Source organism: Hemitrygon akajei, chromosome 21, assembly GCF_048418815.1.
Source record: "Hemitrygon akajei chromosome 21, sHemAka1.3, whole genome shotgun sequence".
In the NCBI taxonomy this organism is placed as follows: Eukaryota; Metazoa; Chordata; class Chondrichthyes; order Myliobatiformes; family Dasyatidae; genus Hemitrygon; species Hemitrygon akajei.
Genome location: NC_133144.1, coordinates 50865129 through 50882170, shown reverse-complemented (window position 1 = coordinate 50882170; position 17042 = coordinate 50865129). Strand labels below are relative to the sequence as shown.

Sequence of the window (17042 nt, the reverse complement as noted above, 5' to 3'; positions counted from 1 at the left end):
CGCAATGAAGAGCTAGAAGGCTATTCACCTCAAAGATTAAGCACACTCCAAGCATTACGATACATAGCAGAGAGAACTGGGTTGCACTTTTGAACTTGAGATTCCGATATTACTTTGGGAGTGCAGATTTTAGTTTTCATTCTTGTTCAAATATAAAATATAACAAATGTATGCTTTTTATGTAAATGATTATTTGAATGGATAGGTGCTTCCTCTAAAAGATTCTTTCTCCAATTGTTGATAATGGTTTTAGTTTTATCTGTAGAAATGCAGATAACTTTAAAGTAGAGGTCCATTCAAAGAACTAACCTAATGTATTTCCTTTGATTCAGCCTTCCCTGAAGGTATTCTTATAGTTTGAGCTTTTCCTTTCTCCTACTGGTGGCATGGAATTTGATCAGTAGCCACAACTGTCTTACTATCTTATGTTACTATCAGGATTATTCATTTGTCATGTAAACCAAAAATGAGGCCAACTAACTTTAGGAAAAAATGTTTGGATAAATTGTTATTTGCTCTTACATAGAAGTTTAAGCTTTTGTTCTTTGTGAGTTTATTGTTGGAACTTAGACTAGTGTTGTATAAAAGCCAGACTGTTCAATGATTAATTGATTCAAACAGATTCTGCTGTAGTGGCTTAAGTGTTTCCTTACCAATGAGACATGCCATAACAAAATCATAGAATCCAAGCATATCAAACTGCTGGCTGAAGATATATATAAAATGTGGTTCTAGGTTGAAATTGACAAGTTGAGGCTAGACTTTATTGCTAGGATAGCTTGAGAAACATTGGCACAAGAGTGCCATTCTAATAAAGATATTAACACTTTCAGTTAATAAGTTCCCAAAATTAGGGACAAATTTAACTCAATGCAATAATAATAACAATGTTATAGTATTTTTAGAATGCTCAAAAATTCTAGATTACTCTTGATTTGAAAATTTTGTTTGAAGAAATCTTGTAGTAGAAGTAATTAACATCAAAATATTTAATCCAAAGAATATCATTCTTACTGTGGTATCAGTCCTTCAATTTTGATTTCAGATTTACGCACACAAGTTCTAAGATCAGCTTGTAGTAGGATTAAGCTGCTATTTATTTATGTCAATTTAAAAATTCCACATGGTAAGACTAATAGAAAGCAGAGAGTTGGGATACATGGGTGTTATTCCGGTTGGCAATTAGTGGTGAGCGGTGTGCTGCAAGGATCGGTGCTGGGCCCACAACTGTTCAAGATATACATTAACAATCTGGAAGAGGGGACCGAGTGTGGTGTATCTACGTTTGCTGATGATACTAAATTGAGTGGAAAAGCAAATTGTGCAGAAGATAGAGAGAGTCTGTGAGAGATAAAGATAGGTTGAGTGGGCAAGGGTCAGGCAGATGGTGTACAATGTTGGTAAATGCGAGGTCATCCACTTTGGAAGGGAAAATGAAAGAGCAGTTTATTATTTAAATGGTAAAAAATTGCAGCATGCTGCTGTGCAGAAGGACTTGGGAGTGCTTGTGCACAAATCATAAGAAGTTGGTTTGCAGGTGCAGCAGGCAATCAAAAAGGCAAATGGAATATTGGCCTTCATTGCTAGAGGGACCGAATTTAAGAGCAGGGAGATTATGTTGCAACTGTACAGGGTACTGGTGAAGCCACACCTCAAGTACTGTGTGCAATTTTGTTCTCCTTACTTGAGGAAGGATATACCGGCTTTGGAGGCGGTGCAGAGGAGGTTCACCAGGTTGCTTCCAGAGATAAGGGGATTAGACTATGAGGAGAGATTGAGTCACATGGGACTGTACTTGCTGGAATTCAGAAGAATGAGAGGAGATCTTATAGAAACATTTAGAACTATGAAAGGAATAGGTAAGATAGAGGCAGGAAAGTTGTTTCCACTAGATGAGACTAGAACTAGGGGACATAGCCTCAAGATTCTGGGGAGTAGATTTAGGACGGAGATGAGGAGGAACTACTTTTCCCAGAGAATGGTGGATCTGTGGAATTCTCTGCCCATGAAGCAGTGGAGGCTACCTCAGTAAATATATTTAAGACAAGGTTGGATAGATTTTTGTAGAGTAGGGGTATTAAGGGTTATGGGGAAAAGGCAGGTAGGTGGAGATGAGTCCATGGCCAGATCAGCCATGATCTTATTGGATGGCGGTGCAGGCTTGATGGGCCAGATGGCCGACTCCTGCTCCTATTTCTTATTTCTTAGCTGTAATTTTGGGTATGCAGCAGCAAGTTCGCAAAAAACAAGGTTCTTCAAATGATACTAAGATAAATATCCCAATAACCTAATTATAATGATGCCGGTTAGGAGATAACGAACATATCTGCAAGGAAGCAGCATCCATAATCTGTCTTCTCACTGCTGCCATCAGAAAGGAAGCCTTAGCTCCCACATCACCAGGTTCAGGAACAGTTATTACCCTTCGACCATCAGGTTCCTGACCCAGCGTGGATAAAACTTCACTCATCTAAATACTGAACTGATTCCACAACCTATGGACTCACTTTCCTGGACTCTTCATCTCATGATGTTATTATTATTTGTCTCGTTTTTTTTGTATTTGCAGTTTCTCTTCTTTTGCATATTAGTTGTTTGTCAGTTGTTATGTATAGTTTTTCATTGATTCTATTGTTTTTTTTTTTGTTGTGAATGCCTGCAAGAAAATGAATCTCAGGGTAGGAAATGGTGACACATACATACTTTGATAATAAATTTACTTTCAACTTTGACCATTAGCCAGGACCCAGCAGAAATCATTTCAAAATAGTGCTGTGCAATCTTTTATGTCAGGCTGTGAGGGCAGATAGGTTTTATTTAACATCTGCAAACCAATAGTAACAAACACTGCTTGTTTTTTAATGCATTAAAAATGTCCCAAGACATTTCACAGGATCATTTATCAAGCAAAATTGAACTGTTACAGCCTTGATAATTGCAATACTCTCCCAATGCAGCACTCAAGTACCGACTCATTATATAAATCTCTGTACTAAGGTTAAGGTCACAAGCTTCTGATTTGCGGGGGGGGGGGGGGGGGGGAAATTGAACCTCTAAACCAAGATTCACACACAAATTATAATCTATTGATTAGGTCAAACAAAGGCAGTTTATTGCACAGAGTTGTATAGTAAACCGGTTGTGATCAGATTGGTTCTGGGAAGGTATTTTACATAGAATTTGTATTTTTGAAGCAATTTAAAAAAAATTTGTGAGCAGACTCCATTAAGTTATTCCAGTTATTTCAGCTCTGTGTTAAGTGAATGGTGTGCATGAAAAAGATGATGCAGCAACATGACCACTGAGCAACGTCAGCACAGCATTCATCTTTGTTATCAAGGAATTAAAATTTTCTGTAGTTCATTGGTATGTGGTAATACTGCGACCAAATTCTTTAAGCATTTCTACTGCGTAAACTAAATTTGCTTCTGTTTCTCTTTTCCTCGCACCCATCCATTTCTTCCCTATAGTTCAGGCCCACCTGATTAGCATTGTAGGTTTTCTTTGGCTTTTGACTCAGTCTTGAGCATAACTGTAGACAAGTTATGAGAGTCCAGTATCATGATAATGTTGTCCAAGCTCTTGAGTGTTTGGACAGCACAGTAAAGCAGAAAGTACTGTTGCTTTTGCAAGATCCCGTGACCCCGACTGATCTTGGCATCTGGTATTGACAGTGTGAATTTCACGTGCTCTCCTTACGTCCATGTGGATGTTCTGGATTTCCTTCCAAATTGCAAAGAATAAACTGAGTGGTTTGTTAATTAGCTGCTGTAAGTTTCCCCTGATGTAGGTGAATGGTGAAAGAATTGGAAGGGGAGGAATGTCAATGCTAGGTTACAAGGAAATAAATGAAGGAATGGGGCTGTTGGTTGGCAAAGACATGAGCTAGTGAGATGCCTCAATTATTATTAGGAAATATGAAAATAACTTCACATGACATTTATTGCTGTGAATTCATATCTAGGAGTTAGTCACGTAGTTGGAAAAGACTGTGCATTCATCATGGTTTCTTGACTGGACAAATTTCTGGACATGACAAGCAGTGGTTAATAAAGAGTTAAAGTGCAGAGGGCGATCTTATTGAGATATTCTAAAATTATCTAGTGTGATTTTCAAACTAATACAAATGCAACTGTAGGATAAATGAAGTACAGTACTAAGAACATATGAACTCTACTGAGAGATGTTTTTTAATAGAAATATTGATGTCTGTGTAGATAATAAGGGATAACTCAAACATATTTTTGCCTCTGCCCAGTGCTTGGCTGTCAGGTTATGAGGATCCTGTAATAAGTCGTATTAACAAGAGAATAGAAGACATCACGGGGCTTGACGTTTCCACGGCAGAAGAACTGCAGGTAGGTGCTGAACTAAACATTGAGCAAAAAGATCTGAGAGCAAGCCCTCATAAATAGGGAAGTGAATATTTATGTTGATAACTACTGCAGACCCTTGTTCCAAATATACATTAAAAATAGCAGATTACAGTTTGGCAGTACTAACAGAACAGCATCTAGTTAAGGGAGAACACTTTCTAAAATTAATTAAGGAAAGAATTTTAAGGCTGCCTCCTTACCCACCTTTAGTAGTGAAGTTAAAGCAAAATAATGCAGATTCTGGAAACTAGAAATAATTTTGAAATAATCAGCAAGTTAGGTTAGTACCTGTGGAGTGAGAAATTGAAGCTTCTTTTCTTGTCTCTGACTATCATTCTTTTCAATTCTGTTGGAAGATCTTTCACCAGACCAAAAAAAATCCACATTCCATTGTGTGAACTGTACCATCAGCATTACCACATAATGTCTTCACACTAAAGTCCATCATAAAGCTATATTTCAACCATTGCTTAATAGGGAATAGCCTCATCTTTGCCAGAACTTCAGTCATGTCAATGAATGTTTTTTGTCACAGGAGAACGCTGGGCTGTACAACAGTTGTTGCTCTTCCCCACATTAGCAGTTCCCCACACTTCATTAATACAAAAGTAAACTGCAGTTAGCCAAAAAGATGAAAGATACTGGATTTTGTTAGAACAGGTTTCGTGTTGATATTAGTGAAATTAAAATACAATGCAAAGCATACATTCCAGTTCCAGTTTAACAAAACCTTTTGTACCATCTGCTTTATTAATACACATTTCACTGTACTTTGATCCTGTAAATTATCCTCTGAGAAATACTGAGCATTTGACTGGTTTGGTATGACTTCTCCTTTTGAACAGGTTGCCAATTATGGGGTTGGTGGCCAGTACGAGCCTCATTTTGACTTTGGACGGGTAAGTGTTATTTTTCAGATCTTTTTCTCCATTTGTTGTTTTTTTTTTCAAGTGGGTCATTATGGTGCTTATCAGCACTATGAGCCTCATCGTGAGTTTGCACTGGAAAGCAGTGCTATAAAATTTGCTCTGCATTGATAGAGCAACCCTAATCAATATTAATCAACAAGGCTATGTAACGCAATAAGATTCTAGCCTTCATTAATCAGGGTACTGAATACAAAAGTAGAGAGGTTATGCTGCAACTTCACGAAGCCTTGGTCAGACATTGACTGGAGTATTACATGCAGTTCTGGTCATCATGCCATAGAAAGGAGACTGCAGAGGAGATTCAATGGGATAGTGCCTGGGCTGGAACAGTTCTGTTACGAGGACAGACTGGAGATGCTAGATCTGTACTTTCTGGAGCAGAGCACACTATGAGGGACTTGAATGAGGTATGTAAAATTATGAATGGTGTAGATAGGGTAGGCTGTAGGAAACTTTTCCCCAGTATCAGAAGTTGATAAACTAGAGGACGTAGATTTAGGGTAAGTGGGGAAGAGATCTATATGGGATCTGAAGAGGATTTCTTCAATTGGAGAGTGGTAAATACCTGGAAACATTGGTTGAAGCTGGATCACTGACAGTATTGAACAAGTGTCTGTGTGAGCACTTGAATTGCCCAGATTATAGAAAGCCATGAACCAAGTGCTGGGAGATGGAATTAATTTGGAAAGGTGATCATTGAATGGCGTGGTTGGAGTGGGATGAATGGTCTGCTTCCATGATTCCACAATTCTATAACTCTAAAGGAAGCACCTAATTTGGGAAAATCAAACTGATTGATGAGCATAAAGTTGGAACATTTTATCATTGCAAACTTGGTGATTGGTTTGTCTTAGTAATTTCAGGAGCCAATATAAAATATCTTTTCAGTGAGATGGGAAGATGTTTTTATTTTGCGAAAGAGAGATGAGTTTTAAATTGGAATCCACCACAATTTTGACTTGCTAATTTCCTGAGAGAATTATGGAGTACATTGTCAATCTCCATATATATTAATACATAAATTAGTGTCTACAGGTATCCCATTTATCAACACCTCTGAGAAGTACCTAATGCTATATGCTTTAACCATTGTAATGTTTATGTGAGATCATTACTGGGTTTTATTTCTTTTACTTCTCACTAGATTGGCAATTCTTTATCATTATGCTAAAATAATTTTTTTCGGTGAGCTAATTTTCATTATGCAGTGATACATTCTTAAATGGGTGTAGATCAATGTTGCCCATTAATGCTGACCAACTTGATTTATGTATTGATAAAATGAACTTGGCTATATTCCAGATGTGTGCTGCAAAATTACTGTACTCTTGCTCGTTAAGGGTTTTGTTCTTTGAACATTATGTATGAGCTACATTAATCATTCGATCCTTAACTTTGTTCCGTAAAGCAAAACTGCTGTCAGTTGTGAGAGAGATGCTTTGAATTGTGTTCTCTGAAAATGGCAGAATAGCTTGACCAACATATGCAATGTACACTCAGTATCCACTTGATTAGGTACAGGAGTGGGGCCCAGTCTGGTCTTCTGCTGTGTAGCCCATCCACTTTAATGTTCAACTCGTATGCTCAGAGATGCTGTTCTGCACACCACTGTTGTAATGCGTAGTTATATTGAGTTTTTGTCAGCTTGAACCAGTCTGGCCATTCGCCTCCGACCTCTCTCATTAACAGGGCATTTTCACCCACAGAACTGACATTTGTCGTTTTTTTGGTTTTTGTTTTTTTTTGCTCCATTCTCCATGAACTCTAGAGACTGTTGTGTGTGAAAATCCCAGAAGACCAGCAGCTTCTGAGATATTCAAACCACCCTGCCTGGCCCCAATAACCTTTCTACAGTCAAAATCACTTGGATCACATTTTTTTTCATCATTCTGATGTTTGGTCTGAACAACAAGCGTGTCTGCATGCTTTTATGCATTGAGTTGCTGCCACATGATTGGCTGATCTGATATTAGCAAAACGAGCAAGTGTACCTAATAAAGCGGCCACTGAGAGTAAAGCTATCAACTGTGGTCTTTTAATATATTAATTTGGTTGAGTTCAGCATCTGTGGAAGCTGAGTTCTGGCTGTTGGAACTTAAGCCATTTGTAAACCGTTGTTACTGATGTTTTGATGATTAGTTATGTCCATTATAAATCAAAAATGCTTGATGTGATTTTTTTTTCCAGTAACATTTGTAGTGAACAATGATTTATGATTTTAACTTTAAGTCTGATAAAGTAAATGCAGTAAAAGGAAAAAAATAAGTAATTGTACTGTAAAATGAAACTTTTAAAATTCTGTGTTGTAACTCCTTTATTTTACATCCCAGCTATACTGACTGGTAAGGTGCTGAAGGATTTTATCCAACCTTCATTCTTTGTTCTGCTATTTATTTGTTGGGGTCATGGGACTCCTCCTGGTTATCCTATATATTCCAGTTAAGGAATGCTTCCCCAAAATAATAACTTTGGGGATTAGAATCAATAAAGTATGATGGTATTAAAATGTCTTCTTGAATAAGAATGAGCCTCTTTCAACATGTTCAGAATGTTGTGTCTGTTTTAGTGGGATGTCAGGTGCATAGATGACTTGAATGAGGAAAAGCCTAAAAATAATTATCCTCCAGTTTAATATGATAGTGTATTTTACTTCAAAACCATAAACTGGAGATGGCAGCTCAGACATATCTGTAGAGAGGAATAGATTTAATGTTTCAGATTGAAGGCTTTCATCAGAACTGAGAAAGGAAGAAAACAGGCACATTTCGAGTTTCCAGTACAAGGGGGAATATCTGTGATAGGGCGGAGAACTAAAGAATCCAGATGATAGAAGTGTTGTTGGTGCTATCCGGTGCTTAAACAATTCACCTACCTAGAAGAGTCTTTACTTGGGGGAATGATTGAGGGCAGCAAATAAAAACAGTTTTGAAATTATACAATGCAGAACATATTGCTAGAAATCTGAAATAACAAAGAATGCTGAAAATACACACAGGTGAAATAACACTATGGCAGGGGTGTCAAACTCATTTTAGGTCACGGGCTGGATTGAGCAAAATGCAGCTTCATGTGGACCGGATCAGTCGGACGCGTGCGAATGCAGCTTTCGTTGCCTCCGTTTTTTCAGCCTGCTCTCATGTGTCTCAGTCTCTGCTATAACTACAAAGTGTTTCACTTTACAAATTCCGTTTCTTATGAAGAAGACTGCCGAATAAACACTAAAAACCCTGAAAACCTGGTACCTGAATAAACTCAGCATTAGCCATATCATACGCCATAGGCGCTTCGATTACTGGGGCCAGCTTTAATAGTAATTAGATATTATCTCGCGGGCCAAAGATAATTCCACCGCGGGCCGGATTTGGCCCACGGGCCTTGAGTTTGACATATATGCACTATGGAAAGAGATGTAATGATCTTGAATCAGAACTGAGCAGTTCTGATACAAACACGAAAGGCTGGTTATCTGAAATTGTTGAATTCAAAATGGCTGGATGGAGGATGTGTAATTGATTATGGTGTATCCCTTAATTTTGTTTGCCCTGCATTGTGCTACTAGAAAGAATTGCTGTGACTCTCAAATTGAGTTCTGCAAGAAAATTAATATGAAAGTCTTTGTGTATTTGCTTTATTTGCTACTTTATGGAAAAGTGAATTAAGTTGTGAAAATATTCTTACATTAGCATTTCTCATTAAAGAGTAGAGAAAGGAATTGTGCATAAATCCATTGTGATTCTTAGCACTGGAAAAGAAGCATATCATGGCTTATAGAATAGACATTGCAACAGCAACAATAAAAGATTCTTTGGTTTTATTATAGAAAGATGAACCTGATGCTTTTAAAGAACTGGGCACTGGAAACAGGATTGCCACCTGGTTATTTTACGTAAGTGAAGTATTTTTGTTGTGTGCTTGGTTGATGAGGATCAGTTAATTTAAGATCCAGTTTATGTGAGCCATTGCCTATGAATTTAAGAAAACCTTTGCAGCCAGTAAATGAGCAGTTTTATTCTGTTTGTGCATCAAAATAAAAGTTGTTGTATTTTAATTGTTAATGTGAGACAATTAACAATTCACTTTAACTTTTCTCCACTCCACCCCACCTGATCCTGTTTTGCTTCATTCCATAAAGTGACCCTGCAGATATGTTTGTCAAAATTCTGCCATGTTACAAGAGTTTTAACATTCCACATTGATTCTAATTTCTTTAAGTGCAGGACTTTGGCAGAACCACACAAATTGCATCCTTAGTTTTCTTCTGCTACTGTAAAAGATATTATCAAAGTTTTTTTGTAAGCCAAGAGGAATTCAAGGACGAAGTTGGTAAAGAGATTGTGTAACTGAGCAACAGTATGACTGAAGAGTTACAAACAAGATGCTGGAGGAGCTGAGTGAGCCAGGCAGCATCTATGGCAGGAAATAGACAACCATCTTTTCTGGTCAAGACCTTCATTTGGACTTGTTGATCCAGACTCCAGCATCTTCAGTCTCTTGTGACTGAAGAGTTGGTGTTTTGAAAGTATGGAAATAAGCACAAGGATAGGATGGAAATTCCAATATGCTGAAAGTTATTTCATTGGTGATTAGGTCTGAATGTAAAGAATATGTGATTGCTGGCCCATAGGATGAAACAAGGTCATCAAATGCATGTTGAGGTCAGTTGGTGCAATTATTTGAGTAGCAGGGTTTTTCCTGGTACCAGGCACACCAGTGAAATCATGCTCTGAGGACTTCTGATCTTTCCATTGGATACACTATTTCTTTATGCTTTTTAGTCAGTCCACATCTTAACCATCTATTTTGTTTTCTATGTAAGAACATGAATTTTGCCTGTTTCAAAGTTTAATTCATCAGCGACAGTTGCATTATGAAACAAAAGTACAACTAGTACAGGGCTATTCCAATACCTTGTGTCTGTTTTGTTCAAAAAGAACATGGGTGATCTTTTGCCTTAACATCATCTAACTAGGATGCCAGTTGACTGGGACACATCAGGACCAGTACGTTTTGGCCCAATTGGCCAATTTGGCTCCAATTAGCCAAAGTTTCATGGAAATAGTTAAAAAGGTATTTTTTTTAAAAAAGACAAACTACCATTTAACTGAATAACAAATTATGTATTTAAATGAAACACAGAACAAATTAGAACACTACCAATACTACTAGAGAACTGTATATTAGTTCCTACTATTTATTGACAGAGGAATTCATTTATTGTATGCTGCTGTATTCTTGACTGTAAATGGACTGCCTTCATGGAATACTTTCATCGATTGCTTCCTCCAAATCTTCATTTTCATTGTAACATTCCAGATGATTGCTGATGCCTTCAAATTCTTCGTAATTACCTAACTTGTTGAAGTAATGAAATTGTTTCACTGCCGGCCACTTCTGGCATCTCCAAACCTGGATGCTTGAAACCATAAAGAGCAAAATGGTCCCTGAACTGTCCAGTTACTGCTTATTTCTTGCAACTATCAGTGACAAAAATCACTGCTTCTTTCACACAAGTACATGCAATTAAGGATATTTAAAAGCATGTTGGTGTCTAATCGCCACACAAGTGCATGTGACTGATGCCAGTTAGAAACTGTTTGGCAGTAAGCTCCTGACCTAATTAAGTGGCATAGTGTCCCAAATAACTGAAGGGAATCCCAGCTATTTTCTTGATTTTTGTTCTTTAAATGTTGTCCCAAATAATTGGCTGCCCCGTTTAACCAATTGATGCCCCAGTTAACTGGAATCCACTGCACATATTCTTTAATTTTGTTAATATCCGGAACTGAAAATAATATTAAATACAGAATGACTGAACATTTATAAAACTGTTGAGTAAAAAATTCCAAAGGCTCACTGTTACCATTTTGTATTGTTTCTCTCAGTAGATTATTCAAGTGTTCTATTTACTTTCCTCCTTTGCTGAGCTCTGCAATTCTCCCAGTGCATAGATTTCTGTTTTTTTTTTTGGTCAACATTCTACATTTTTTTCCCATCTAGTACTATTTTTAAACTTCTCATGTTAGCCATGACTGAACTACTTTTTGGGGGGTTGGGGTGATTTTCCATTAAAGGGATCAGTATTTCTTTTATGTATTGATCCTTTAATAGTTGGCCACTGGTCTTTTACTGTCTTATCCTGTTAGTCTAGCCACATTTCTCCTGATACTTAAATTTGATTTTTGAATCTTGGCTTCAGTTTATTATCTATTGGTTGCATTTCTGTGGAATCCTGATGTAAGTATTTCTGGGTTTGTGTAAAACACAGGAGAATTCAACTCACACCGAGAGCTGGATTACAAAAAATGGACTAATGATCAAAAGTTTGGCCAGCTTTTTGAAAGTGCTAAAGCAGTAATTCTCAAGAATAAACACTGACCTACACATGGATTTTGAATGTGTAGAAACATTTGTACATTTGGCCTGCAATTATTTTCTGAAACACAGCAGGATTTTCATGAATATACAATCTTAGCAAAGTTTCATGGGGCAGTGCAAAGCAAAACCAGGTGTTCCACTGGATGAATAGAAAGAGTGAGATGATAAATTATTTGTCATCCTACGAAAGCAGAGTGTAATTAGAACAAGGTCATCGGCTGAAAGGTCTCTTGTGCCATATAAGTTTATTTCTATGAAACCCAGCAAAGAAAACATTATTTAATTGTTCTCTATTCTTTCTGGGACCTTGTCATACATAAATTAGCTGCCACTTTTCTCTACATTTAAACAATGATAATTCCAACTCATTCCTAACTAGTTTTCCTTATTATCCTCATCTTTGTCCATCCCACACTCATCACCCCCTTGTACTTCTTGATTTATGTTACCTAATTAAACAATGCTTTGTTTTAAATTTCTCAACTTTTTATTGTATCTATACTCCTTTATGTGTGACTCCTTGAACATTCCTGCATTTATTTGACAATTTGACTATTGACAACTATAGTTTCAGCAGCCAGATCCCTAGGCTCTGAAGTTTCTTCCTTAAACTCCTTAGTTTTTCTACTTCTTTAAGATAACTTTTTTGACAGCATTTGGTCATTTGCTCTAAAATCTTTATTGGGATAGATATCAGTTTTTGATGAAACACTCCTATAAAGAAGTTGAGATACCTTACCACATTACATATATTAAACACATTTTACTGAAAACGTGAACAACAATCTGTGTTCATCACTGCAAGGATTCAACCTAGCATTCATGCAGACAGCTAGATGACTTGTGCTGTTTACTGGCAACTAATTACTGCAAATCAGCAAGAAAATAAGCTCTTCATTTGTCCTATACTAGAATACATTACAACATCCTTTCAGCTTTGAAAAACAAACTTTTAATTAGACAGAAGTGTGTGAGAAGTGGAAGTAGTCATGAACTCTACAATTTAGGATAATTTTTGGTGTATTGGCAAGAGCACGGGGTTTAATTTCAGCACCACTTGAAACTCTGTTTTGGAGCTGTTCCTCTCCTGCCAACAAAGGCAAAAACCCACAACAGAATCAGGTGTTGAATATTATGTCCCTGTCAGTTATTTTGTGGCGTGAGTGTAGTTTAAGGAAAATGGGTAAAATATGGGTGCCTTGGCATAGTACAGAGCCGTATTCATTTAACTTGAGTAAGATTTTTTTTAAATGGATAGGTATATGGTCAGGAAAGGAATGGAGGGTTATGGGCTGAGTGCAGGTAGGTGGGACTAGGTGAGAGTAAGCGTTCGGCACGGACTAGAAGAGCCGAGATGGCCTGTTTCCGTGCTGTAATTGTTATATGGTTATATTAAAGTTTTTTCAGCCCTACAGAATCTTTGCAGTGTAAGGCTGACTTAAGGGAAGTAGATAATACGTGATACATCTTGAAGAGTCAGGGTCATATATTTTTAAAGCAAGAAGGATTCAGGTCTCCCCACTCCTAGAAAATGTGTGTGTTATTTTTTTTTCTTTTTTTCTAGTAGAAATTCTGCTTTGTGTTCCCTTTTTCTTAATTCTTTCTGGTAAAATTAGCAGAATGAGAGTGGACCAGGTCCATGCATCTGAACCATTGACATACATGGTTTTTAATTATCTAATTCAACGTTCACATAACTACATTCTGAAATATCAAACATCTGGAATAAAGACACAGTGTTGTCTATTAATTTTTATTTGGGGAAATTATATTAATCATATGAACCTGGGACTAGCTTTCATTGTATTCTGAGTAGTGTCGAGCGTATTTTCTGTGCTCACTATTATCTGATATTAATTTTCTGCTTTTATTCTGTCAGATGAGTGATGTAGCAGCCGGAGGAGCCACAGTTTTCCCTGAAGTAGGAGCAGCTGTTTGGCCACAAAAGGTATGATTGATTCACATCTCTTTTCCTTTTCCAGCCAGGAGGCCTGTGCAAACACCTGGTTCCTCTGCCTCACACATTCGTTCTCTCGTGTTCTCTCGTTCTCCCATGCACACCTGCTTCCTCTGCCTCACATGTTCGTTCTCTCGTTCTCCCACATAAAAGTCTTTGTTAGCAGTCCATGCCATAAGTTCAACAGGCACATCTATACATTGAGTCCTTGTTTCATTGTGTTCCAGCAAGATGAATTTCAGAGAGCATTGGAGCAAGCTACCAGAGATTTTTTTTATGTGCAGTCCTGAACAATAGCCAGATCAGAAATGCTGATCAAGTGAGCTAGTTCCCAAAGAGAACTCTGATAGGCTAATCAGATGGTTCACTGTTGCTCAGCGATAGAACATAAAAAAATCATATGTATAATTAAGAAACATTAAAAAATAGTAGGAATACTGGAGTCATGATGAAGTCTACTGGAGAGAGACATTTATACACCATAATTCAGAGAAATTAAAGGATAAGGTTACAGGGTGACGAAACATGGCAGGAGCACTTGGAACTAAAAACTAATCCCTACCAGGAGAAAACAGCACCTGTTCTTTCTGCACTGTTCCCCAGCAGTTTAAGGACTAAGTCCAGCCGGAACATAACTCACAAGTGTTCTTGAAAGTCAGGTATTAACCCTACCTACCAACAACCAAGCATTGCCATCCTGGTCCCCTTCATGATAGCTTATGATGGATAGCATGATGATGGATATCTGAAGTATGAGCCAAAATAGTGGAAGCACTGAGTACTTGTTGCTATGGAAACAGAATTAATGATTTCAGCAGAATTCATTATAATAGCCATTATTTATAGCACAGGGAATTACAGCACAGCTCCAGGCTCTTTGGCTCCTTCAAGTCTGTGCCAAACTATCATTCTACCTAGTCCCATCATCCTGCACATGGATGATTATCCTTCATATCCTTCCCATCTGAACTTCTCTTAAATGTTGAATTGAACCAGCATGCACCTCTTTAGCTATAGTTTGTTCCACACTCTCATCACCCTCTCAGTGAAGAAGTCATTTCACCTTTCATCCTTAACCTATGACCTCTAATTCTAGCCTCCCCCAACCTCAGTGGAAAAAGTGTGCTTGCCTTTATCCTAGCTGTACCCCTCAACTCTGTATACTTCTATCAAATCTTTCTTCATTCTCCTACGCTTCAGGGAGTAAAGTCCATTCATCCATTCATTCAAGTCCTGGCAACATAGTAGTACATTTTCTCTGTACTCTTTCAATTTTATTGATATCTTTCCAAAAGGTAGGTGACCAGAACTGCTAACAAGACTCCAAATTAGGCCTCACCAACGTCTTGTACAACTTCAACAATACCTTAGATATCTCTGCTGGGGTCGCTGCAATTTTTGCACTAGCCTACCACAGGGTCTGAGCAGACACCTTGTCAGGCCCTGAGAACTTACCCATTCTAATTTGCCTCATGTCAGCAAGTACCTCCTCTGTAATTCATAACTTCACTGCTTTTTTGCCCAAGTTCTATAGACTCTTTGTGTGTCTCTTAAGTAAAAAGTTTCTCTAAAGTTAAGAGTAGCCATGTAAATAACATGGTTCTCAATTTCTGTTGGTTAATGTTACTTTAGCACAGACTAAGGGATCTTAATGAGTATCTTATTGGAAAAATGGATGAAGGCAAGGCAGTGGATTATTTTCCCTAAGTATAGAATAATATTAGAAAAGCAAAATAAGGGTAGGAGGAACATTCAAGAGAGCTTTCAGAAGTTTTTATTATGTAAGTTTCCTGCCACAATGGTATTTTAGTTGCTATTTTTATTTAATACATTTAACATCAATTAGAACCAGTTTTCCAATCTTGAAATAGTTTCTTGCCAATTTTTTTTCTCTCTGGTGGGGAGCTAGGTTACATTTTTAAGTAATACTGCTTATTTATAAAGAGACCATAATCATTTCAGACCTTTCTAAACACTTAATCTAAAAGGGTCAAACATCATCTGTTGTGCATGATAAACGTAGCCAAGAAAAGCAGGAATCTTTCTGAAAGCAATGGAGTCAACGTGCAATAGCGTTTGTTGGAAACCCATTGTCTCTGACACAATGGGATATTAAAAATTATGATTTATTTCTGCACAGACATTTGGCATTTCATTCAAGTGACAGCACTGCGACATTTTCTATTGGTAATATATGCAGCTCGAGCCTAGCTGTAGATGATGGTCACTGTGGTTGCAGTGTTTTGTTGCAATGCCAGTTCAGGATTACACTCCATCTGCTATTCCTTGGCCCATTGGATCATTATTATCACAGATAATCTTCATTAATCTTTGGTGGTTTTATTGATAGAGTTAGTAACCATGCCACCTATGTTCTCATCCAAGTTGTTAATATAATTGACAGACAACAGTGAATCTGGCACTGATCCCTGCAGTGCACCACTGGTTACAGGACTCTGGTTTGAAATAGAAACCATCCACTACAATCCTCTGTCTCCTATCATCAGGCTAATTGTATATTCAATTGGCTGGATTGCTCTGAATCCCACGTGACTTTCTGGACAAGCCTCCCATGTGGTATCTTGTCAAAACATTAGCAGCATGGTAGTGTGGTGGTTAGCACAATGCTTTACAGTACAAGCGACCTGGGTTAAATTCCTGCCATTGCCTGTGAGGAGTTTGTACGTTCTCCCTGTGATTGTGTGGTTTCCTCTGGGTGCTCCAGTTTCCTCCCACAGTCCAAAGACGTACTGGTTGGTAGGTTAATTGGTCATTGTAAATTGTCCCATGATTAGGCTAGGTTTAAATTGGGGGATTGTTGGGCAGCAGGGCGCGAAGGGCCAGAAGGGCCTATTTTGTGTTTTATCTCAATAAACAAAATCCCGTAGACATTGACTGTTGCACTTCTCTCACCTTTTTTCGTGGTCAACTTTTTTTTTAAAAAAAAAAGCTCAACCAAATTTGTGAGGCATAATTTTCTACTCACAAGACAATGCTGACTACCCCTTATCAGTCCTTGCCTTTTCAAATGCACGTGGAGGATCAGAGGGATCTTGGGGTCGGAATCCATAGGACACTCAAAGCTGCTGCGCAGGTTGACTGTGGTTAAGAAAGCATATGGTGCACTGGCCTTCATCAATTGTGGGATTGAGTTTAAGAGCTGAGAGGTAACGTTGCAGCTATATAGGACCCTGGTCAGACCCCACTTGGAGTAGTGTGCTCAGTTCTGGTCGCCTCATTACAGGAAGGATGTGGAAACCATAGAAAGGATGCAGAGGAGATTTACAGGGATGTTGCCTGGATTGGGGAGTATGCCGCAGAATAGGTTGAGTGAACTCGGCCTTTTTTCCTTGGAGCGACAGAGGGATGAGAGGTGACCTGATAGAGGTGTATAAGATGATGAGA

General features: G+C 38.0%; 1 protein-coding gene across 4 annotated transcripts in view; it reads left to right on the top strand.

Annotated features, from left to right (window-relative positions):
• Positions 1-17042, top strand: part of p4ha1b (prolyl 4-hydroxylase, alpha polypeptide I b) — a 100544-nt gene that overhangs the window by 74024 nt on the left and 9478 nt on the right. For all 4 annotated transcript variants that reach the window (XM_073025391.1, XM_073025392.1, XM_073025393.1 and 1 more), the window contains exons 10-13: positions 4259-4358; positions 5222-5275; positions 9126-9191; positions 13560-13628. In XM_073025391.1, coding sequence (XP_072881492.1) covers positions 4259-4358; positions 5222-5275; positions 9126-9191; positions 13560-13628 — 289 coding nt within the window. The remainder of the gene's footprint in view (positions 1-4258; positions 4359-5221; positions 5276-9125; positions 9192-13559; positions 13629-17042) is intronic.